The 26,693-nt window shown below is 40.6% G+C and overlaps 1 protein-coding gene across 1 annotated transcript in view; it reads right to left on the bottom strand.

Moving 5' to 3' along the window:
• Positions 1-670: 670 nt before the first annotated feature.
• The window catches only part of LOC138195073 (uncharacterized), a 34,007-nt gene continuing 7,984 nt past the window's right edge, over positions 671-26,693 (bottom strand). The window contains exon 2 of the mRNA XM_069144133.1: positions 671-1,197. Coding sequence (XP_069000234.1) covers positions 671-1,197 — 527 coding nt within the window. The remainder of the gene's footprint in view (positions 1,198-26,693) is intronic.

Below are 26,693 nucleotides of genomic sequence, written 5' to 3' on the forward strand. Positions count from 1 at the left end.
ACTGAGGCTGTCATTGTCCACATCAACATGCATTTTAAAGTCTCCTACTATCATCACTTTATCTGAACTCAGCACTAAATCAGATGAAAAGTCAGAGAATTCAGTTAGAAACTAACCAGGTGGGCGATAAACAACAACAAATATAATAATTTTTTTGTGCTTTCCAATTTGGGTGTGAGAGACTAAGAGTCAGACTTTCAAATGAAATGAATTACGGCTAAATTTAAGTCTCGGATTAATTGATAGGCTTGAGTGGAAGATTGCTGCCACTCCTCCTCGGCCAGAATCTCGGGGAATATGATAATGAATATGACTGGGAGGAGTTGCTTCATTAATACTAACATATTCTTCCTGCTTCAGCCAAGTCTCTGTGAGACAGAGTAAATCAATCTGATGATGGTCAGTTATCAAGTAATTTACTAACAGAGATTTAGACGAGAGAGATCTGATATTTAATAGTCCGCATTTAATTGTCATATTTTCTTGATCCATTAGATCGGTAGGATACATTTTTATTAAATTTGTATTGATACATCTTTTGTTGAATTTTTTAAATATAACCTCTATAGGATGTTGAGTGTTTTGGGTGAGTGACAGCTCTAAAGAAGCTGCAGAGGAGCGTGTAAGACTGCAACTCTGCGTCCTGGCCTCAACCATGGGATGTCAGGTTTTAGGGCTGTATGGCCATATTTCTAGAAAGAAGAGCTGCACCATCCAAAGTAGGATGGATGCCGTCTGTCCGGATCAGACCAGGTTTTTCCCAGAAAGTATTCCAATTGTCAATGAAGCCCACATTGTTAGCGGGACACCACCTCGACAACCAGCGGTGAAGTGAAGACGTACGGTTAAACATATCATCACTGGTCTGATTAGGATGGGGTCTAGAGAAAACTACGGAGACCGACATTGTTTTTGAAAAGTTGCACACCAATTCCACATTAACTTTAGTGACCTCCGATTGGCGTAACCGGGTGTCATTACTGCCAACGTTAATAACAATCTTACTGTATTTACGATTAGTCTTAGCCAGCAGTTTCAGGTTTGATTCAATGCCGCCCACTCTGGCCCCGGGAATGCATCTGACTATGGCCGCTGGTTTCGCTAACTTCACGTTACGCAAAGTAGAATCTCCAATAACCAGAGTTGTTTTTTCAGCAGGTGTTTCGACAAGTGGGGAAAATCGTGAACCATGGGCTTCTGTTTCAGACTATGCTTCCTTCGTACTGCACACCACCTACTGAGGCCTGATTAGCTCCCACAGCTTGTTTAGCATGGTGCACAGCAGCGATTCTAATTCGATTACTACAGTACTTCTACTTTGGATACTTATGTGAGCTTTAAATCAAGCAATGAAATATTTTAAGGTGACCATTAAACGCCACACATCACATGTATTTAAATTTTTAATTTAAAGTCTTATATCAGCGTTGGCTGAACAGAATGCAGGAGGAGCTGTTTGTGAGACAGAAGTATTCGAATCAGGTGGACCGAACATTAAACAGACTTTAATCTGCCAGTTTCCTAGTCCAAACCCCATGTAATGTTCAATTGAGCCCAGGTGTGAATGGAGAAGGTCATTGTATTGAGAATGCACAGAGGACAAGTGGGTGTGTTGATGATGTCTCTATCGTGCCTCCTGCATGCTCTACACCCATCGCTTAAACCAAACAGAGTATTTCCAGCAGGTGAGAATGTGTCTGATAAGGAATATCTCCTGCTGTGTGCTACATGAGTAACTTTGGACAATGCCCAGAGAATCAGACATTGTTCATATGAGAAAACGGCTCTAAAGTGCAATATTGACAGCATTATATGCTGGCTCCAATTGACTCAACTTTTTTCTAGAGATATTAAGGTAATAAATGTTTCCAACAAGTTATTATTGTCTCAATTGCTAAAAGTTATTAATACATTGGTAGGATTAGGAGGGTTTTAGGAGGCCAATTGGAATACAATTAACAATTTGCTTGCTCTCCAGCTCTTTATTCTGCTCTTTCCTGAACTGTACTTTTTGTATGCGTTTGTAATAAAGGAGTTACACTAACAAGACCTCACCAGGATGCTAAGTTGAATGTCTACATTAGCTGCCCTATCCCAATGGAGGTAAATTAGCTAATGTTATGTGGACTGCTCTGTGTTCCCAGCAAGTTAAGTGTTGCTTCAGCCAGAGGTAGCTGGGTTTGTTTTCAGAAAGTGAACAGCAACACCCCACAGCTCTTCTTTGTAAGGTCCTGTTTCAGAAAAAAAAAAAAAAAAAAAAAAAAAGATGGTGCAGGCCAACTCCGGGGCTTCAAATCGGCTTCATCCATCATTCATCGTTATATGCTGTCAATCATTTTCAAAGAAGACTGTGGATTTTGTGCCCAATGTTTTTTACAGTAATTTCAGCCCAAGAGGATGTCTTTACAGTCTGTTTTCAGAGGAGTAATAGTTACAACGACCAGCAACTCCCTCAACATCCATACAACATTTGAGAATTGTTTTAAGGTAGACTTTAAGATGCACTAACCTCTCCTTTCAGTAATAGCATCTCACACAGTTTTAAACATCTTCTGCAGCTTCATGGGGGGTTGAGAGGAAGTGCTCTGGGCTGCTCTGTGACTTCCACACACCCCAAGAAACTGCAAAAACACTATTTGTTGAACAATAAATAGAAAACGTACACTTTGGTCTGCTGCCCCAGATGTACTCTCTAGATATTTTCTACCACTCTTATGACTTTTTATGGCTTCTTTTCCTCTTAACCATTTACTTACCATCTAGATTCTTCCCATGCTTTATGTCCTGCCCTATAATATGCTTCAACAGGAAGGACATTATATTAAGGCGGTAAAGGTGCCAATTTAATGCAATGCACATGACATGTCTTTGAGGAAAATGAGGTTCAGATTAAAGTGATGATTAATATACTGATTATATTATGCTGTGGATATGGGGATGATGATTTTATATAGCTGTTGGGCTGTTAAACAAATGATACATATAAATGGTTTTCAAGATGTTTATGTGGGTGTGAGGAAACTGGGTTTTTGGTTCATATCACCTGACCTGAAACACATCCTGACAAGACTATGCGGCACTTTCCAGAACTCATTTATCTCCCTGAGCAAAGCAGGTTTCAGTGCTTACCTCAGGTACACTCACTCACACACACACACACACACACACACACACACACACACACACACACACACACACACACACACACACACACACACACACACACACACACACACACACAAACGAACACATGCATTAACAGGACAATGTATGTTTAACTTAGCAGCTAGAATAGTCCCCCAGTGAGACATGTTGATGGATGTATGTCAGAAAGCAATGACCTGCCTGGGTCTCCTCTATTTCATACAACCACATTAACTGGGTCATCAATCAGTGTGTGTGTGTGTGTGTGTGTGTGTGTGTGTGTGTGTGTGTGTGTGTGTGTGTGTGTGTGTGTGTGTGTGTGTGTGTGTGTGTGTGTTTGAACATGCACAATCACCATGTGTTCGGCCACACCAGAGTTCCAAGTTGTGAGCATGAATCCATATGTGCTGTAGATGCACTCATTAACAGCAGGCTGCACATGCACAAACACACACGCACACACTCAGAGGGGATAAGGAGCTGTACTGCTGACCTGCTGGACCTCATTATTGCAGCCAATCAAGAGACAAAACACCAGACTGATTAGTCAAAGACCTGCACAAATGAACAGCACAAGATTTGGGCAGAGATGGGTGGGGGTGAAAGAGAGATAAGGGAGAGAGATAGCGTAGCCCAAGGTGAGAGGGGTTTGTCTCTTGTACAACTTAACCTCACGCTGCCCCCTTTTGAGTTCACCTTTGAAGCCTTGTGGATACATTACTGCAAAAGGGGGAGAACACACACACAAACACACACACATCAGTTTCACAGTTGTTTTTCTTTTGTTTACATTTATATGTCTTTCCTGCAAAAACACATAATGTTCCCTGTAAAAAGACGATGTGTCTGCAGTCGAGCAGCGCTACAGCTCAGTGGCTGTGATGAATACAAAAATGAAAGCTCCAAATCTTATCTGTGTGTGTGTGTGTGTGTGTGTGTGTTTCCTTCCAGCTGTGCTCCCCTTCATGGCCCACTCCCCTTTGATACAACTTCAGTGGGTTATACAAGAGTTGGCAGACACAATTGTAGTGTGTGAGTAAATTACTGCGAGCATTATTGTACCTCCAATGGCCTACGGTGAAACGCACTGCTATAAAACAAAGGTTATCTGGATTGAATATACAGATGTTTACAGCAGTGATAAAAGAGCCTCCCTGCATGCACACACACACACACACACACACACACACACACACACACACACACACACACACACACACACACAGTTACATTTTTAACATACAGCACAGTAGGCATGCACACAGTCAAACACAACCCTGCCTCTGTGACACCCTCACACCAGTGTGAATGGCATTACAAGAGCTGAGTAATCTGGCTGCTGGATATTTCCTCCATTCCTCTGTCAGCCATTCATCTCTCAGCTCCTTGGGAGGAGGCGAGCCAGGGCCGAGAGAGGTACGTAGAGACACTGAGAGAGAGAGAGAGAGATAGAGAGAGAGAGAGAGAGAGAGACAGTCTCTTCATTCACCCACTGGCAATCAGCCAAGAACATTCTGTACTGGTTTGTTTGTGGGGCAATAGAGAATACTTTTCTATTTCTCATGAAGCTGACCTTCCTGTCTGTAGGATTCCCTGTCTGAGTGCTTTCACAGTTCTGTGTGCTTGGTTCTTTGGCTATGCTAAGTTTTAAAGGCTTAAAGGAAACATGTAAAGTGATGATTATAGACAGTAAATATATCTGCTGCATAGGTAGATACAAAAAAAAGCATTGATTTAGAAGTAGCCAAAATAGCAACATAGGCCTAAATCTGGTGCATCTGTTTGCCAGACTGATGCCAGATTTGGGATGAAGGATCCACCAGAGTCAAAGGCCAAGGGCTTTCACACAGCCTAAAGTCCCAATTTAGCCAAATCTGTCAGTAAATATTGGCCACATAGTAGCTTACATTCAGCCCTGCAGCGCCAGCCTCCAAGTTGGAGGTACGGTATCTACCTTGGAAACAGCTATCGCAAAAAATCAGATCATATCACAAACTCAAAATGTCGCTGCCATCTTAAACAAATCCTCCTATTTAAAGTAAACTGTAGAGTGAAAACAATAACAAAATCGGATTTTCTTAAAGAACAATATATCAAACAGAACATCGGAGCAGTGTGTGAGATTTAGTGGTAAGGTTAAAGATTGCAATCAGGTGAACACCCCTCGCCTCATCCTCCTTTTCCAAGAGAATCTAGGACTGTGTTGTTGAGAGTGAGAAACTTTTGTTTTAAGCTTGCCAGTTGTTGTAAACCCAACTGCCTTCGAGCCACAGTTCTGGTCATAGGTACCAAATGTTTTCCCTCAGACACATTACAACGTCACAGTAAAACTTGGTGTTGACAGTCTGACCCTGACGGACAAATTCACAGTGCACAACCCTGTGAATGTCAAACAAATCCCACCTGCTTGCAGTCCTAATGTCATGCACCTTCTCCAGTTTTGGACAGTGACATTCTATCCCTCGAATGACACTCAAAACACCTCACCCAGTTTATTGCTTTATTGCCATAGACTTTCTGAAGCATTTCAAGGGTCTGCGTTGCAGATTTCCTGAGTTTGCCATCAAATTTGATGTGCGCGGTCTGTGGACTTTTTGACTGCTCTTTGTATTTAAATGGTCAAGGTGGCCACAGTGAGAGGATATGTGATCTGTAGGTGATAGACTTTCTAAGCTTCTCACATGCAAATGCAAAAACGATCCTCCAACATTGGAGTTAGCAGAGATGAGGATCAAGGTATCGGGGGAAGAGTTTATTCCAGATTGAGGAGAAAACACGTGCGCTTTCAGTCAACCAAGTTCCTATTCACTGGTTGAAGAAGGTGTGCTCAGTTTCAAAACTAGAAGTACATTAGCTTCAAACCCATGAAATGGCATGTTGGATCCCTAAGTAGAAGTAAATGAGAACTCCATCCAGAAATAAGCTAGACTGCTAAAACGTTTGCCACCTGCTCAGTGGAGTGTATTTCTGCTTACTTCCATTAGGGGACACCAACTTGGGACAGTGTCACGTGCAGCTTTAAACTTTCCACTAAATTGCATGACATGTTAATGTATATGTTTAAAGTATATTTATCTGTCTGTCTGTCTGTCTGTTGTTCCACCTTCATGGACCTCAGTGCTGCGCATGTCAAACAGTCTAAATACAACCGGCTGCGGCTTGACCTGCTGGGAGCCCCCATCACACAGCTCTACCTCCATAAATACACACATAAGCACAAGTATACAGTATCATATGGAATTACATATTTCAGTGTTCAAACTTGTCTTTCTAAAGTAAACTCCATCTAGCTCTACTATTTCTTCTTCTACTTTTTTTTTGTGCACAAAAGTTTGTCCTAAGGTCTATGCGTGTGTGTGTAAATTTTCATATGAGCATGTCCTTTGTGTGTATATTAATGCTAGTACATGGTGCACAAATGTCTGCTCTGTCCAACAATCAATAAAAGTCTCTTTGTTAGAAATATATGAGCAACAGTAGACCTCTCCATTGGCCTTGCTGTGCCATAAACACCACTTATTAAACTGTATAAATTGGCATTATCCAACACAGATGTCACAGTAAAAAGTGTATTTTGAGGACTGGCGTATATCAGCAACAGCTTCTATAAGTTATTATTGAGGGTGTGTGGAAAGAGCATGATGACAGAGGAATATTTGCTGCACAGCACAGAGCTATAAACAGAGTATTAGCTCAATGCGAACTGAAGAGTATTAACGTGCATTTCATCGCCACAAACAATTAGAGAAAGGAGTGGAGTTCATTTGTTTGCTGTGAGCAAGTGCTGACTGACAGCTCGTAAGTGTCCGAGCTGAAGCGACGATGCAGACGAGGATCGTGGAGAAGCGATCTATGAATGCCAAGAGAAAACAAATACACTCCTGACACTTTGTCAGTCACTATTAGCGTGTTGGTGTAATGTAGCATATGTAAGTGACAATAATAGCCCCATTTCCACGAAAGGAACTCTACAACCCCCAACCTAAACTTAGAAGAACCTTGTAAGGCTTTGATACAAGGCTCAAATATTTCACTTTTATGTGCTGTTAGGAACGCAGTGAAATAAGTGGTAGTTGGATCGACAAAAATAGACAGAGTGCTGCTGATATCGTTACTGATATTTGGTCATATTTAGGCTGGCTGTCCAACATTACACTGTAGCTCCTACTAAAGTTTGCCCCAACGTATCACTTTAATTTGACCCTGAATATCTTTGCTCGTCCAAGAAACACTCTCCATTCTTCCTCTTTTTTAGGTTTAAGCCTTTCTAGCTGTTTTTTACAGGCTAATACTTGGTGGGTGCAATAATAATATTGTAGATTTGTTATCAGTTGATGATACCTCAGTGTTTGAAAGCCCTAAAAGTACCTGGAACATCAAGTGTCACGAGCAGCAGTGCTGAGATTTAGTTCCAGGAACTTGTCCCTACATTAGGTGGCGAACAATAGAGTTCAAACAACACTGACAAGAAGTTGATATCGCTATATGCGATAGCCAGCTGCTGCCTTTTCATACATCCAACAGACATGAAGCAACACTTGCATTCATTGCAAGTTGTGCAATATTCCTTTTAGCTCTACTTTGGTCTCAAACTACTGAGAAACATATCTATAGTTTCTCAATGTGCTATTAAGTTCACATGCTGGCTGCTAACTTTGGCTGTCTGGCGAAAGGTGCTAGGGAGATAGCACACAGTTAATAGCAACTTCTTGACAACTTTTAACAGCTGCCCCCACCTACCAGAAACAATAGAGACAACAGTTGTGAGACCAGGACCAGAACAGTAAAAAAAAAAAAAAAAAAAAAAAAAAAAAAACAACAAGCTGAAAGAAGCTATAATTCTGTAATGCTGGGTACAGCTACAGTTCCTGTAGACTTGGTGGATGATTCTATTGGTTTCTCAATATGAGTGCCTCCTTTCAGATTAAACACACACAAATGATCCCTGGTTGATATAAAAACATTGAGTAGAACTGATTTAAGCTGCTGCATGATAGAAGGACTACAAGTGTCAGCAGGGCCAAATGTGCATCAAACACCAGTGGAAAACACAGTTATTTTCTCCACGAGTTGGCTCTGCCTCTTCAAACCTGTCTCCAGCAGCCTCGGGCCATCTACAGTTTCATAGGTAGACAGCTCATCAAAATGAGTGACAGCTGCTAGGGTGGGAATTTGACCAGCTGACGGGGGAGGAGAGCACGACAAACAATACAATTTCTGCCTCCAGGCAAAGATTTGCGTATGACGGCTTCAAGTTGTGTCTTGTAACCTTAGCACCTGAGTTTCAGAGAGTGAGCAATACAGGAAACTTCCAACAGGTTTTTACTTTGAAATTCACAGCAGCTAATGAATATATAAAACCTCATGGCAGACAAATAAAGTTCTTCTGTCTGCTAGAACTAGAAAACACAGCAGATAAAAGAGTATCATACGTCTTGGGTTTATCTCGTATTGAACCTTTGATTTTCCACAGCAGAAATTCACACACTTACTTTTAAATCCAAGTCAAACAATCACACACACTCAAACACACACTATAGGTTCAGTGTGTAAAGGGTCCACCTTTCCTTCTTTGAATGCAGCCTGAGTGTTCAGCAGCTATAATACTCTGATGTTGACTTCATGTTGACTTAGCCATTAAAGGCTGTAGCAGGTCTGAAATCCAAACCTGCACAACTGTTTGGCTTGGACCTAGCGCACCTTATAAGTGTACACTTGAGCTGCGTTAAACACTTGTACCTCTGACAGTCCTCACACATGTCACCGATGCATCTCTTAAAATAAGTATGTGTATGTGTGTGTGTTTGTGCATGTGCATGTGTGTCGAGATGGGTGATTAATTGCCCTTGCTCAAATGAAACGATAAACAGAGGAAGAGCGGGATTGTTCCTGTCAACCTGACTGTCATGTCAGGCTCTAACATCTTGATTTCAGCATTCCTCCAGTCTCCACACTCATATGTTTGTTCTTCTTGATTCTGCTTTTAGAAAACTAAAGACCTTTGAAGGACAGTCCCAAAATCAGTTTTCCTTTTTAAAGCTTCTTAACTTTCTATCCAAATCACACAATCTTGTTCTATAAGATATATTCACTCAGATATTTTATCTAACGATACACCTAAACATGCAGACAGCTTCTAGACTGATCGCTTCACCCTCTTACATCTCAGACAGGTTGCATGAACCCACTTTTCTTCGTTTTTTGGTTTTTCTTTTTTCTTTTTCTTTGCTTTGACGTTATAAAGACATTTTGGCAGATTGTTGGAACAACTTTTAAAGTTATTCCAGATGGACCGTTGATGGTTCCCCCTTAAACAAAGTCCTTGTTTTACAGAATCAAAGTGGAGTCAGGACTAATTAGAGTTGGGGGTGACATTGGGGGAGTAAAATAAATGAAAGGAAAGGAAAGGAAAGGAAAGGAAAGGAAAGGAAAGGAAAGGAAAGGAAAGGAAAGGAAAGGAAAGGAAAGGAAAGGAAAGGAAAGGAAAGGAAAGGAAAGGAAAGGAAAGCTTATGTGTCTTAGTTTCAGGTGTCTTGTTTACATGAGGAGAACCACTTGCCAACTGTTACCTCTCTATTTCTATTCACATAAATACTTCCCATACCCCAGTTAGGCATGTGTTGTCCCTAAAACCTGTCTGTGTTTGTTTGTGTTGACAGACCAGTCCCACTCTGGTAAATGGTGATATCTGACACTAGTTGGACACTGAGAGTGGTGGGATACAGGGCCTGAGACAAAAAGGGTTTCCTGAGATTATTATCATTGATCTGATTGGTCAACTTAGCTCTCCTCCAATGCAAACAGAAACAGACAAACATATCTTCCTATGGGCACTATTTTAAAAGAAAAGGACAAAGTGCAACACAACCATAACATCTTTTTCTGTTGCTGATAGAGCACCTGGTGCTCCTGGAAAGCACCTGTCAGTTCAGACAGATATGAAACTCCTCAAAGGGTTCATTCCAAGATGCATACACACACACACACACACACACACACACACACACACACACACACACACACACACACACACACACACACACACACACAGATCGACCATTCCTACTCCATTGCTATTTCATGTGAAGGAGTGGCAGTTTTGAAGCCTCTATATAACCATTATATATTTGGGTCCATTGGGACACTGAACTTAACGGTTCTTTGAGTATAACTGTCCCTCTGGTTGGCCGTGGTCGTAATGCCTCTGTGGCTGGCTTAATTAATTTCAGGGCAAAAACAAATCCCCTTCCTCAGCTCCTTTGAGATTCTGTTCACGTGATTGGCCAGAAATATGTGCATGTTGTTGCACTTTTGATAGCATCACATACCTATTGGGTGGCTCCATCAACATCAAGTTATATTTGCAATTAAAAAAAGTACCTGAATCAATGAAAGACAGATGCATGATTTGACTTTCAAGATTTCCCACCTGCAATTTGACCACCTGATCAGTTTAAGTCCAATATTCACTCCACTTTTCTTTTAGACTCAATGAACTCATGTGAAGAATATTTGGCAGCTAAATACTGTATAGCTGCTAAATGCTCTGCTATGTTCACTTGCAAACAAGTTAACTTTGTCCGTCTGTTGTTTCATGCTAAGAAAAAAGTAATAAGACTGGGTCCGGACTGGACTGTTGGACTAACAGTAAATAGACAAATGAACCAGTCATGGGACGATTGTCGATTCATCACAAGTGAAACATTTTATGTTGCACAAAGTCAAATGATTAATTATTAATATAAAAATATAGACTGGTGCAGCTTTGAGTTTATGATTTCAACCCATTTTTTTTACATGCTTCACTTGAGCCATGTCAGAGACCATTTCCATTGCTTTGAGTTTAACAATAGATTATTTACATGAATCTCAATGTAAAAAGTATGTTTAGGTTGAGAGGACATTGTCAAGGCATGCAGGCTTTGCGTATGAGGCCGTAAATACACAAATATGTTAACATGCACATTCAGTGACAATTATCTGGTTTGAAACTGCCTTAATATCTTTTTAGTCCTTACTGCTTTTAAATAACCCCACCAACCTTTTCACATTGTGCTGTATTTATTTCAGTGCATTTTCTTGTTTTTTTACAGAAGACATTTCTGTGGCAGGCTAACCTTATGGTAACCTCAACCAACCCTAACTACAGCACAATCTGACAGTAATATCACAATAGTTTATTTTTCTGCTGATCCATAAAATAATAAAACATTATTTCAGCAGCTTCTATTATCATTCCACATGCAGGGATATTTAGTTCCAGTGGAAACAACCCTGCTGCCATACTGCTCTCCATTGTCCAGTTATCTAAGAAATAATATTTTCTCTCTGAATTAGCATTATGGAATATGGACCAATTCTGAGGGCTTTAACATAACAAGGCCGCAAATCATCGGCAGGCAGACATGTCGACACACAAACAGGCAGGCAAGAACTCACAGGCCAAGACACACAGGCACACAATACTGTACACACACGTGTACTGTAAGCACACAATGCATCAGCTGGGTAGTAATTGTGTAGAGCAGTGTAAACAGGAAACAAGTTGCAGGACCTCAAGGTTCATCGTCAGACCTCCCACAGCTTTGGTACACAGCAGAACAATACAAGCAACACCCTAAAAATATACACACACTTACAGAATCTGCATAAACCTGCTGTGTGTGTGTGTGAGTTGTGTGTGAGAGCACATCAGTACAGGCCTCCACGCATGATTGTGTGAATCTGATGTAGGCTATGTGTATCTGTGGGGTGTTCATATGTGTGTCTGCAGTTGGCTGTGTCGGTGAGGAGGCAGCGATAAAAAACAAACTCTGGGATAATGGGGCAATTTCCTGGTACAAAAGCAGGATAAAACCCCAGACAAGTTTAGACACACAGGCAGAGAGAGGGAAAGAAAAATGTATGATGTTTTTCTTTTACATCTTCTCTCTACTTTTACAGGAAATTATGTGAGCTTCATTGATTAGAAAAGGGTTGCTTTCATTTACAGTTTCAGGAGAAGCTGCATCTTACTTTGTCTTTGTTTGTTAGAGCACATATCAACTTTATAAAAAGAAATGACTACATAAATAAACTGAGAATAACTGCCAGCACACAGAAAAAATTCAGCTGAGACGTTGAGCTAACTGATAACATAAGCATGCTAACATGATTAAGATAATAAGGCCAAAGCCCTGATGTTTAGCAGGTACAATTTATCTGTTTCAGATGGCGTACTTATATACTGACAGTCACTATTTTGAGGACATAAGTGCATTCACACTGACAAGTATGGAAACATGCAGTATACCACAAATACCCAGATGACACAATATCCATTCTTCAAATTAAATTGTGACAACAAATCCTGTGTTATTTTCTGGCTGCATCCACTAACCAGTGTTTTTGATGCAAACAGACTTGTCAAAGTTTTATGGGGTGTTGTGTCGTAACTTTTGTGCAAAAGAACATTAATCACTCTCTTGCTCTCACTCACTCACTCACTCACTCACTCACGTAGTAGATTATCTGTTGTGGAGTAACGTAGCTGTGATTGGCCTGGTGCATGTATTTTTATTGGGCTCCTCTCCTCCCGTGTCCCAGCATGCCCTCTATCATTTGTAACTTTTAAAAATAAATCAAGAAGTTAAATAGACATTGGTGATGGGTGGAAATTAGATTTATTTTTGATAAAACATGCAGTTTTAGAACATTTTAATAAAGAAAAAGTCAGATACCCTTTATAGAAGAGGCTATGGCTAAAATGTACCTGGTACAATGGTGAAATATCCACCTGTGACACTTTAAACAGCAAACAAACAAAATGATTAAAGCGAATGTGAAGCTCAGTTGGAATGAAAGATTGGGATAGTAAATAGCAATAGAATAATGAATCTACCCCGCCAGAGGATTACTCATGTCAAACACTGAAATGAGATCTTGATGTATTCAAAACAGTCCAAAAATTTAGTTTCCACTAAACGGTCACCATCTTGGCAACATAGCAGAAAAGGACCACCATCCTCAAGTTTTTTCAGGTTTGAGGGAGCTGCAGTTTTTGCATAACACAGCACTATACCACATACCATATAGCACAGTGCCACTATACTGCTGTCCTATTGAAGCTATGGTCTGCTTATTGTGTACGTTAAACAGAAGGCACAAAAACATGTTAATTTCTGTGTAAAATAATGAAGGCCAGCAGATATGTTGGCAGGTGATGTATTCAAATGCTACGGTTATTTCTGGTATGTGAAAAACAGCAGTGTGCAGTTTGAGACAACAATAGTCTGTCGAAATTCAAGTACCACACAAACATGTGTACACATACACTATTTGTATGTGAGTGTACTAAAAGAAGTCTGTCATTTGATAAACTCCCATTACTTACATGTTCCCCATCAACTTTTAGAGTTATAGCATGCAAACATGTGACAATTCACACAGCTTTGGTTTACTTGAATGTAATTAGCTTTTCAAGTAGTTAAAATAAAGGATTAGACAAAGGATATTTTTGAAATGTTGGTGGCTTTAGATGAAAAGTTACTTCAATTCATCCTGAAACAAACAGGTACAGTCATAGGTGGAACTCAGTGTTAACACCTCTATAAAGACAAGCAGTATAAAGGCCTGTTTTTCAATGCAGCATGTGTGTGTTATTGCACAGCAGGTAAGTTGTGTTAAAATGAAAGCAGTCGGTTTGCTGTTTGTTTTCTTTGAATGACATGTGGCCCAGTTAAAACCTGAACCTGTCTGCACATGCACACACAGCTCATACTGATGTAACTGTATGGCAAAGAACAATCTTATCATTCTGCCATCTGAAGGAACTCATTCCACATGCACACACACAAACTGGGAGGATGAAAGCAGCACATTTTAGACATTGCTTTGGCTGTACTTAACCTGCCATAAATTAACGGAGCAGTTCCTATATTTAATTTGGAGCTAGTCCAAATGTTCTCATGGCCAGCATTTCTGACTAACTTTCTTCATAACTGGTTAAGATTCAGGCTCTGGATCAGCACTGCATGTTCACACACATGCACGCACACACATGTATGCACAAGTCATTAATGTGCGACCCCCACTAAAACACTTAAACCCTTACAGATTACTGCGGGGGTAAGTCCTCTGATGATTTTCATTTGAAGTGTGGAGAGCTTTTTTCAGTACAGAACATTTAAAATATTTTTAAAGCTTAATTGACCACGAACGTGACTTCAGATTTTTCACTCTATCTGTGCTCCACTGGTTTTTTCCACACAGAAACAAAGAAGGCCTGTGTGTCTGTAAAGTCTGGGGATTATGATTAACTCTTTGATTACTGAAGCTGTATTAGAGAAAGAGGGGAGGGGAGAGTGGAGAGGAAGGGATTGGGAGAAACAATCGAAGAGATATGGAGGAGGTGTTGGTGGGAAGTAGTAGAGAGGGTGACTAACTAACATTTCAGCAGCTAGGTATGTGTGTGTGTGTGTGTGTGTGTGTGTCTGTGGCACGATGCCAAGGTTTCACACCTTAGAAACCTGACACCCATTTCTATTGTTATCTTTGTTTCGCACCACCTTTCTAGAATACACTGTGTATGTGTGTGTGTGTGTGTGTGTGTGTGTGTGTGTGTGTGTGTGTGTGTGTGTGTGTGTGTGTGTGTGGCTTGACATGCTGGTGCAAGATTAACCCTACTGTAACTCTGAAACCTGATTCATACTAATGCAGGGTATGCACAACTGCACATTGCACATACACGCTGGTTGTAAACTAATACAGACGACATGCAGAGTACAAATCGCATGGAAATACCCCACACCCTGGCTAATTTTAGCTACAGCATGTGCAGGATTTTACATTGATCAGTCAGAAAACTGAAATGTAGAAACAAAGTTTAGCTGCATACACCTCTGCCTACATATCAGTTTGAGTGGAGCTCATCAGGTGAGGACAAGATTTTCACTGAAGAAGCAGCGAGCTGATGTTCTGGATTCAAACATGAGTCCAACAAAACATATACTGAACTGAGTACAATCATCAATCCTTAATGTCAGTCCTTGGTATGTTTATGTTTGATAAAGTAATTTCATCTCATTGGTAAATATTCCTTCCCCTACAGTTTCATATTATGCCTCTTTTAGCTCAATTGTTTTGGTTTTCCAGACACAAACTTCACCATTTTGAATAACTGCTTTCATTAACCTTGTTTCCAGATGCAGCAGGCAGCTGTTCTCATTGAAAAAGTTCTGTTAAAACCACTCAAATATACCCATTATGATAAGAGCCAAAGCTAGCAACTAGTGTGGAGTATTTAACAGCTAAACTACCTGTTTTTTGTTTTTTTTTTACAAAGGCCAGAAAAACTTACAAATTCATACTAATGTGGTTCTGTACCTGAAGTGAGAGGAAGCAACTATTTGCTAACATAGATGTATAGATTAATCCTAAAAAAGTAAACTGGTGGTATTAGTTAAATTTATATTTCAAAAGTATTTATTATTAATATTTAAATTCAAGCACAATGAAGATGAACTGAATTTTATTTTCATAGGGACTATTTCTTTGCTAGAAATTGGTTCCACAAAAATTATTTATTTTGTGTCTAGATTAACCAGGATGCTGGGAAGACACAACACTTTTGTATTTTTTTTTTATATTCATATGTTTTGGAATGAAGGCAGAAGCTGATTACCAGCATTATCTACATGGATTCCACTAAATGTAATTAATATGTAATTCGGGTGAATCTGCACTTTAACTCGCTTCATGTGCCAATGACTGAGCAAAGAAACAGGACATCAACCTCTCAGGCTGCAGAAGGCGCCGACTTCTCCCAATCCCGAGGCTGACTTATGATTTATGAGTTCATATCGCTGGTGTAGCTCAGAGGTATTAGAGTACTCAGAACAGGAGTGATGTATGCTGTGAGATGGATCCCACTCTCATAAATGTACAGATTTGTCTGATTCTTTTCTTGGCTCTGCCTTTGAACTGTGGCTCGTATAATAAACTCTGAATTCCAACTCAATTTCCTGTCCCGCTGGAAGACGCTCTGTGATTGGGAGATGAGATCACATTAAACACACACAAAAAGGAACATAAAAACCCACAATACACACAGTTTATCTCATACATATGTGAATGGATGCGTACCCAACCACACACACTTGTTGTACAGACTGATTACATGCGCTGCGCGGCTCAAGGGAATCCAGATAAAGTGGGAGGGAGGAGAGTATGAATACAACTCAGAGCCGATAACTGGACCATCGGAAATACATGCAGAGACTGTTGTACTGAATCATTTTATAGACTGATCTGTTTTACAGTTTATTAAACAGATTTTCAGTCGAAGAGTTGAAGATTCACAGTTATCTTAGAAGGGCATGTATTTAATCTCTCTCTGCATGTTTCACCCTGAGCTGCTCCTAAAATGTTACTAGCTCTGACCAAGTAAGATGGCTATCAAGACTTTTACAGAAATAATCGTAACATGATAAACTTATAGTGCAGGACTTTTGAAGGTGTGAAGGTCATTCCAGCCTCCGCCAAATGAGTGCACTCAATGTTGATTAATCCCATCACTCCAGACAAATTTCTGTATTTCACAGTATATGGTGTTTTAAAATCTGGTAAGACATTCCCATACTGGCCCAATGATTGCATACTGAGCATGCTTTATGAGCAGAGCATGCGCACCAGACATTTCCACCTCAGCCGATTTTCTTTGGGTTTAATTGTGCGGCTCTTTTGCAGGTATAGTTTATCACATGACTACTCCTGGGAGAGTGTTTCCCCAATGTCATGACAACCCATTCAAAAGTTTTCAAAAGAACGCACAAAGACAAACAAAAAACTTTTCAAAATAATGTGTATCTAATTAAACTGTCTAAAATGCTCATAAAGTACATTTACTCAAAGTTTTATGTATCACACTAGTCTTATCTGTTAATTTATATTGAAAACAGGTGAAAATATTTGTTTTGCAAGAAAAGGCTTGCTTGGATGAAGTGAGGGTTTTAAATGGTCACTTGAAAGTGACCCTTAAAGGGCCCATGATGAATAACAAGATATTTTTTTCCCAAATGATTGTAAAAACAGGTACATTTTGCTGACAATACTTTTACTTTCACATTTTCCTGACATGACTTTTGTTAATAAGTATTTTACACCATATTACTTTCAGTTTTATGTTTAGTAAATCAAAGCTGCCACCGGAAATTTAGTTTTTCCTCCAAAGAAAAGGTCGACGGGAACAACAAAAACAAAACTGAACACTAAATGGATGAATACACTGATTCACTACTGAATGAACAGTCATACAGCTCTGTCTCACCAACGACCTCCCACTAGACCTCAACGTGTTGAATCAGACAATGTTAGCGGCAACTAGGACAGAAACACAAAGTTGAGCTTTATTGTCCAAAAATAATCTATAGAAACAACAAGCAACAACAAGGGCCCAACAATAGAGTCCACAGTTCAACATTTCACTTCATCATTCAGTCTTGTCTCCCCTCTCCCCAACCCTCTCTCTGTCTCTGTCTCTGTCTCTCCCTCTTTGTCTGCCTCCCTCTGTAGCCCCAGGACTTTGATAAACACAGTTGATCCTGGGCCTATGCACCGAGTACGGAGTGTTTGAAGGGCAGCCTTTCTACTCAGGACCTTGTTTATTCTGCCCACTCCCCGTCAACTGTGTTTAATGTCACCAAAGCTTTTCTCTTGCCTGAATACACACACACGCACACACACATGCACACAAACACAAACACACACGGTCTTTACATAAGTTGTAAAAAAAAGGTGAAAGAGTGGAAGAAGGGAAAGAAACAGATACATGTGTGTGTGTAAGTTTGTGTGTGTGTGTGTGGTGGGGGGGGGGGGGGGGGGGTTACTGAGCAAAAGCAGGCATACCAGCATCTTGGCACACACACACACACAAGTTTGGCATTTTGTTGAGAGAAAAGCAGGCTGCAGATACATGTGTGTGCACATCATTAGGCCTGTTTGAACAGTGGGGTTTGTGTGCTGTTGCTGTAACACTCATGCTAAAGGGTATGATTTGTATGGTGTATGTGTGTGTGCGTGTGTGTAGTTGATGTTAAAAGTGAACCAGCACTGTAATCTGAGTGCTGACAGTCTAAATCCTGAGGGGGGAAAGTGGTTTTTGTACAGTTTAAAAAAAAATACATATGACGTGGATGGCTTGCAGCAGTGTACACATCATTAGATTATAAAACATATAATCAAATGTATTTTATTATAGTGGAGAATTCATGATTTGGGAAAAACAAATAGAGTCAATTCATAATCTAGGTAAATCCTCTGAAAAAAAGAGAGCAATACTGAACTCAGTAGTTGTTTTGATTTTTTTTGACTATTAAAATGTTCTATTTTTAAAGCCCCTGAGTTTTCAACTATCTCTCTTTAACAGGCTGTGATAAAAATACAAATACAGAAGCTTCTCACCAACTTTAGAAATTGTGCTGATTTAAGACCCCTTCAAAATTTGTTTTCAGGGTCTTTACACTATCATATTTCAGTATTTAGTAGAAGACGTGTCTTAGAGGATGCAAATCTGTCCATCATCTAAACTTCTACAAAGGCAGAAAAGATGATGCATTCCAGGCATATACATAACCGTCTGCTAACAATTCTACAATGCCATGAGATGCATTTTATAAACGTGTAATTGACCACTGCATGACTCAAGAGCTGATGGTGATTACAAAATGTGATGATGAAAAGGCCTAAATGTCCATTTACTGCTCACTAACGAGTGTTCATTACATAAGGAGTAATAAAGGAGTGAACAAGAGGGTGGTTTTAGACATAGTGCTGCAGTTTCTTGCAGCTAACGTCTGTCGAGGTGATTCATTGACTGTTTGGAGGGCTCAACACAGCCTGCCTGGGAGCCCTAATTTGATTCACTTACAGTGTGAACACAACATTAAGTGATTGACTCATTCCTGGTGTCCCAGGTCTGCAGACCAGTTACAGAATTAGATCCCCTACAGGTAATAACAAATACAGTATGTCTGATGGTTACATATTAACCTGATGTCACACCAATGTGTGCAATACACAAGTCTGTCCATTTGCGATACCATGTCAGTGTCACATTTGTGCCACGCCTAGGCATTAAAGGAAGGTGCCAGGTTTAAAAAAAAACATGTGGTTAGTCGCAATTTGGTTAGGTTTAGGCTCAAAATAGACTTGATTAAGGTTAGTTAAAGATCATGGTTTGGATTCAAATAAGTCATTTTACAGAAGTATCGTTACATATGTCATGTAAGTTACCTGATGAATGTTATCAAAGTTAGATACATTACATTATGTAAGCAACTTACATTACTTAAAAGAAATCAACCTTGACTTTGCTTTGCTTTATACTCGAATACCAATCGTCCAGATTAAGGCTGTGTTTGAGCCATTGAACCTCCCCCAACTCCTGCCCTACTTTGACTTACCCATTCTTTGGACTTTGTCACGTGATCTCCTTCAACTCTGGTCATATGTGAACTTTTCACGAATTGTCGAGGCAAACCGTGGCACTGATGGTATCCTCTAGTGGACAGACTGGTGTATTACAGAGTGTATACAGTTCACTTTACTTTTATGATAAAGCCACTGAGATTCATAGCTAACGTGCTAAACTACAGTTTGCAAAACTTGAGACGACGTATAATGTCAGCAAGCTGTCAGTTACACAGAAAAACTAGCTAATTTTATGCAAAAGACTGCTTCATTGATAAGAAATTCAGTATTACACTTGGAATACAAAGATTTATTTTTAGAAAAGTCACTGAGCCCACCTACATACTAACTGATCCTAAATAAATCCTGGGTTGCGCCAGAAGCCAGGTTTGGTTTTGTTTCTCCACTTTGTCTTTGCAGGTCTACTTGATGGACTTCAATAAATCAATGGAAGCATCAGCTAAAGACATTTATACATCGGCTGTGATGTTTTACTGAGACCGGAGGTGGAAACACACACACACACACACACACACACACACACACACACACACACACACACACACACACACACCCAAGTGATGCACATTTACACATTAAAAATATCCCTAACGGTCCATGGTCAGGTACATAGATGCGAGGTCACCACACAGACACACTTTAAGAAAAACACACACATGCACACGTCCAAATTCACAAATGCTAACAGCCCCCTGAGGTCCAGCCTGCTCCAAAACTCCCAACACCCCCCCCCCCCCCTCCCAACGTCTGCTGAGTTCATAAAGAATTTAATAGCTGAGTGAAGCCACATCTGCAAACCATTTCAGCTGTTGTTGTTGAGTCGGGCCGGCTGGGGGAGAAGGACTGGACACTGCATCCACAACCCCCCCCCCCCCCCCCCCACACACACACACACACACACACACCCTCTCCTCCCCTGCTCTCCCCGGGTCAGGACATCTGAAGGAGGTCCAGGGAGGAAGCAGAGTAGAGGATGGAGTCTGTGTGAGAGCAGCAGAAAATCCATCCTCCCATTTCATGCTCAGGGAGACTTTATTGTCCAGGTCTGGTGCTAAACCCCCTGAAGTTCATAAACATGTTTAAAATGCTTCAAGATTTGTTCACTCATGCACCCCGACTACTGCCACCTCTATTGCAAAAGCAAAACAATACTTCTTTTCCAAAGTATTCCCATTCAAATGATGCATACAGCAAAGGCCCCTTTGACGTTCATATTAATGGATCTGATGCATGTGAATGAGGCTCAGTAGGAGGGAGAGATCTGGACAGACCCGCTGGATATTTGCATGTTTCATTAATCTGCTAACATTTTTCCTTGGGTGGGCCATGTGTGTGTGTGTGTGTGTGTGTGTAGAAGCATTTCAATTTTCCACTTTTCTCGGCATTCGATCTCTGCTGAATAGAGATGGTCTGTGAAACCACGAAAAAAAGAAAGAAACAGAAGTAAAAGGAGCACACCGAAAAAGTTTGGGTGGCCCTGTCATATACAGTTATGTGTGGATGAGTGTGTGTGTGTGTGTGTGTGTGTGTGTGTGTGTGTGTGTGTGTGTGTGTGTGTGTGTGTTTGTGTGTTTGCTGGGGATCTACAGTAAGCCCTGCACATACAGACAGTCGTCAGTGATGAATAGGCCTACCGAGTGAGAGGGTCCCTCATGAACTCACACACACACACAGCCTGCTTACAAATAGATTATGCCGCACCAAGAATAGTCATCTTCTGTTCCATCTCTTTTATGCGGCACACACACACACACACACACACACACACACACACACCAGAACACACTGAATGTAATCCACTGAGTATGTTTGTATTGTCCCTGGTCCCCAGGATTACAGCAGCTAAGTGGGGAATGCTGGGAACAGCAGGTGAAGTGTCCTGATGGAGCTTCTTTCCGTGACGTGAGACTCAGGGGAGCTGAGGTGACCACAGGACTAGAGAGAGGAGAGAGAGAGAGAGAGAGAGAGAGAGAGAGAGCGAGAGAGAGAGAGAGAGAGAGAGAGGGAGAGAGAGGTGGTAACAAAACAGAGGCCGGGAAAGTAATTATAAGTATATGATTTGAATATATGGCTCATTTCTTATTTAGCGCTTTATTAATGAATATTTATATATGGATTAAATGATGACAAGTAATGAGGTGTCACCTCTAATGACGATCCCACAGAAAATTATGACCACGTTCTACAGTTCCTTTCATGTCTACAGAGCATTTTAGCATCTTTCAGTTCAAAAGGGGCATCATCCATCGTGATAGTTCTCAGTAGACATATTCATATATGCCAATTCATTCAGTGACTTTTTCCTCTTACAAATGAGTTTGACTAACCTGCAGTTTGTTATAAAGCGATCTGATCTAATCACTCTCCTGTACGATGAACATTTAGCAAAGGTATTGCATTCACAAACCTCAAAAGGAAACTTAGGGACTACACAGTGTAAAATTACCAAAACTACAAAAGCAAGACTTAAGCTGTAATAAATCAGAGGATCCTTCAGCGTGGTCAGCTCAACAGAAGGAGACCAAAGAGAATCTCACAGAAACAAACATCCTCTCATCCGCTGATCACCGAGGGCAGCAGCAGTTAACCTGCCCGTCACTCCTTGTACAGCTGAGGAAACTGCTGTCCAAACAAGATACGCTGCCACTCTGACACCACGCTCTGACTCATCGGACTCATCTTCCTCACTTTTATCACAGACAACACTTTCCCACAGCCACATGCAAAGCCATTTCAGAGCAGCTTCCAGGTCAAAGGTCACAGAGTCTGTTCACAAAATGTTAGCTTCTATAAAATGCTTTTTTCCAAACTGACCAAAAGTATCAGACTATGGTTCTACCAGCAATTGAGTTCTAAATAGCATTCATCTGTTACTGTTACATGGAAAGTGCTGCAGGTGAGTCTTTTGTTCAGGTACAGCATTACGACTGTACGCTTTCTTGGTTTTATGTGTGAGCAGATAGCGACAGTGATCCCTTCCATAATGTCTGTCTTGCGTGTGGAGATGCCTGGCCTTGAAAAATAGTCAACAGGCTCAATAATAGCTACAGCGCTTTGGGAACTGGTTACCGAGCTTGCCAAAGGGAAATTAATGATGAAGGAAGTTTCTGCTTTCCAAGCCAGGGCTATTCGCAGCATAAAGTCAGTGCCCTACATCCGTTTTTTTTTAAAGAAGACTCAAAGGAGAAATACCATGTAATGTCCAAACATATAAATGTCAGGTGTAGCAGAAGATGCTTCAAGCCAGATTTGGTAGCATACCAAAGTTCATAGACAGAAATGGTAAAAATGGCATCTCTGTGCATAGATGAATGGTGACTAATTCAGGCATGCCACATTTCTATAAATTTTCTAAGTCGTGGAAGTCCAAGCTGCTGTCAGCTGATGTCTGTTTTGAATTTCATAATTGAATTAGCTTTGCAACATAACAGCTAATCTCTATGCAAAACCACCATTGGTTGAAAGTCCAAATCATGCAAAGAAAAGGCAGATGTAATTATATGTCTCCCTTTCAAAGGACTCGCCCACCCCCCCCAAAAAAAGCCTTTGGGCATCCAAGGCTAAAGCATGTGGAAAGATTTACCCCATAGAAAAGCCTGAGTTTTTGTAAAGATTCTCCTCATTCCAAACTGCAGATATGTTTTTAAATGACTGTAGACACTGGTTTAATTATGAGAGACACTAGAAGAGAATGAATGTAGACAGAAAGATGAGGAGACATGGATGTGGTGAGGTGGCAGAGGCCTGATTTTGGAAAAATAAAAGCAGGAGTTGAAAGAAAAGAGAGTGAAGGAGAGGGGAGGTGGATGGGAACACAAAGCAAGGAGGGCGGCCTTCATCAGTCGGTTATATAAGCCGGCAGTGCAGAAATCAGAGCTATCGGAGCAGTGAGACAGACAGACTTGGCCGAGGGACTGGAACAATATGAGGAATAACACAGAAGATAAGGCTGTGTTTAATGGTCACTTGGCTGTTGAGTTATGTTGCTTCTTAATCGAGCTGCAGATCAAAGGTTTGTTCATCGGAGTTGTCGTAACCCTTTCGGTTTCCTCACACGCACAAGTTCTGACACACAACCTGTTGAACGCACATTTGTGAATACTTTGACTTCACTTTCTGGCATCTTCCATTGTGTTGTCCGTTTGCCAACCATTACCTTCCTATGTCATCTTACCTTTATCACACGTGCAATAAAACCAACATTGTGTGTGTGTGTTTGTGGAGTTGAAGAACTCTTAGTATAGATAAGAATTAGAGATAATGGTATGGCATTTCATCCCCTTAAACCTGACTTTCTGTGTGTGTGTGTGTTTGTGCCCCTGTGCTCATATCTGTGTGAGTGTGTGTGTGTTGTGACGCCACAGAGGAGCTGGGCTGTAATGATCCAGCTCAGATTGTTTGCACAGCAACCCAGAGACCCAGTAGGTCCACAGATTCAATCAGAGAGTGTGGTTTCACTTCTAATTTTACACAAACAGTTTCGGCTATCCTACGGGTGACTGTCGGACCTGGAGTGAATGGATGTACAGACGGATGAGTAGCGGGAGATATGAGTGTGTATCCGTTTCTTCTTCCTCTTGTATTCATGTCTGCATATAAGCCACAAAGGGAAAAAGTGTTCTGTTTGTGCGAAGGCATGTAGAAAGAAGTGCAGAAATCTGAGTGTGCAGTTGAGTGTGTGCGTAACACATGTCTGCACAGTATTAGTGTATTTTTTTGTGTTTGTGTGCAGAACTCCTGACCCACTGCTCTTACAGCAGAGGAGTAATGAGCTTATTAGTCTGGGGATGTATTTAAAGCAGGTCACAGCAGTCTGGATTATTAACAGCAGAGTGTATGCGCACGGGCATGTGATATATGTAGTGGTGGCAGTAATTGCAACAGCAGGAATAGTAGTACAGACAGTGTTAGTGCTGTTAATGCTGTGACTGTGTAGTTTTGACAATAAAAAAGGGAATGTGCCACATTACTTTTTGGTTACTTAAAATGTTGACAGAAAGACATATTTCCTAAATGCTTAATGTTAAACAGTATATTCATTATATTCAGTATATATTCAGTAAGTCTATAAAACTGCCTAAAGACTGTAAAATGTCCCTTTAAGCTTAAGCTTTTACTCTCACTGTAGGATCACCACTGGCTGTTATGCTACAGCGTGAATATGTTCAGTAGCGGTGGTGATGAGAGTAATCTTATGTGGGTGCATTGCTTAGCAACAGCAGCAATACTTACACCAAAAGTCAACTCCAATGACAACGCTACTGACACGTAAAGAATAAATCTAACCAGATAATCACCTTGAATTGGGATTTTTGTTTACTTTCATTCACTTTGTTTGACATTGTGTTGCTTGTTAGCTGATTTCTGTTTGGAGAAATAGCTACCATCTGTAGTGAGGGACATATCTGCACTACCAACACCATGGGAACATCAGTCAACACATAAATAGGCAATTTTGTAAAATAAGTTAACGTTTTTCACAAAGATCAACTTCAAATATAAATAATCAATGTTTCACAATAAAAACTCATCAAACATTGTCACAACATGAAAGGGGTCACTCCTGCTGATAAACCTCCTGAGAATTATCAGGTGACGCTGGAGCTCTTCTTTCTTTCCAGAAGAAGGTCTGGGCTCACTGTTTAACTGTGCGCTACATACACATATTTTTTATTACCTGTACCTGCTATTTTATGGCTGCAAAAGAACATCGTATTTTATGTGTCCAGCTGTATTCATCTTTTACTACCTCTACAACTATTTTCTGTTACTTGTAGCTAACTAGCTATGAAGGAAGGTAACATCCCCATTCTTAATGCTAACTTGCAGTTATGTCATTTTATCTCTATCCGGCCAAACAGTGGTCAATGGGTCTCACAGCATACTTATTACAACAAACAGAAGGAACTAACACAGACGATGATATACAGTAAGCACCTTTGAGCAGACCACATTGTGTAGTGTAGGTTTGATTCCAGAAAGGTGTGAACATATACCCAATGTTGTTTTCCATATTAAATGCAAGTCTATAAATCATGATATATAACGAAAAAAAAAAAGATTTTTTTTTTTAAAAACACAGCTCTCTTGCCATTTGCTGTCCACTCACAAGGTTTTTGGTTCTCTCTAAGCTGGACTCCAGTGATGGCAGTAATTGAGTAAAAAGGAGGGTAAACACGCAGGTCAAAAGTTAAAGGCAAATATTGACCCACTGACTCAACACGAGGAGGCTCGAGAAAAGATCTCCACAAAAACGAACACGGTGACTCGTGGAAAGTTTTTACTGCTTGGACCATTCTTCTTGGACCATTTTCAGAGGCAAAGAAAGTTACACCACATTCTCCATTTCTATGTCAGCTTTAAGCTTTCCAACAATGAGAAAAAGTAAGTGGAAATTCGTTTTGATTACCACAGAGTCAGGCAGGAGGAATTTGTTTCGGCTCAGGAAAATCTCTGACATTTACAGCAGCTTGTAGTGCCATACATACAGAACATAAAAACTACATATCCTGTAGACAGAGCAAAGTGCAGAAGAAGAGACCAATGTGGCTGCTTTGTGTTTAACGTTATATGCTGCTTGTTCATAAAGCTGCTTCTTTGGACTTTGACTGGCTTCTTTTTTATTTTAATACAAACTCAACGACTTATTCAACCTGTTGGCCGAGCCTTCCTGTTCCATCTCAAGTTACAGCTATGTATCTCGAACATCTGCACAGAAAAATTAGACCTTTGAAATGTTTTCCGATCTGCAAAATTGGACAAAGAACCTTATTGGCTTACATAGTAAATTACCTTTATCAGCGCATGTATATCTTAGCAATATCTTCAACTGCTTGCTTTTGCTTCCAGAGGGCATTCATTATGAAAACTCTTAAATTTCAGCCGAGCAACTATCATGATAAAGACCCGGCAGTGGAAATCTAGAGCAGAGGCCATTTTGGTTCTTCAATGACACGTAATGGGGGCCATTGAGTGGTCCCTGGACAGGAAATCAGGGGCCGTTGGGGGTCGTTGACAGGCGTCACTGACCCCTTTCTCCACTCATCTGGGGAGAAACCAGAGCCCTCCAGCTGACAACACAA

Source organism: Embiotoca jacksoni, unplaced genomic scaffold (genome assembly GCF_022577435.1).
Source record: "Embiotoca jacksoni isolate LCO1_2020_lvr unplaced genomic scaffold, fEmbJac1.0.p SCAF_12, whole genome shotgun sequence".
Classification (NCBI taxonomy): domain Eukaryota; kingdom Metazoa; phylum Chordata; class Actinopteri; family Embiotocidae; genus Embiotoca; species Embiotoca jacksoni.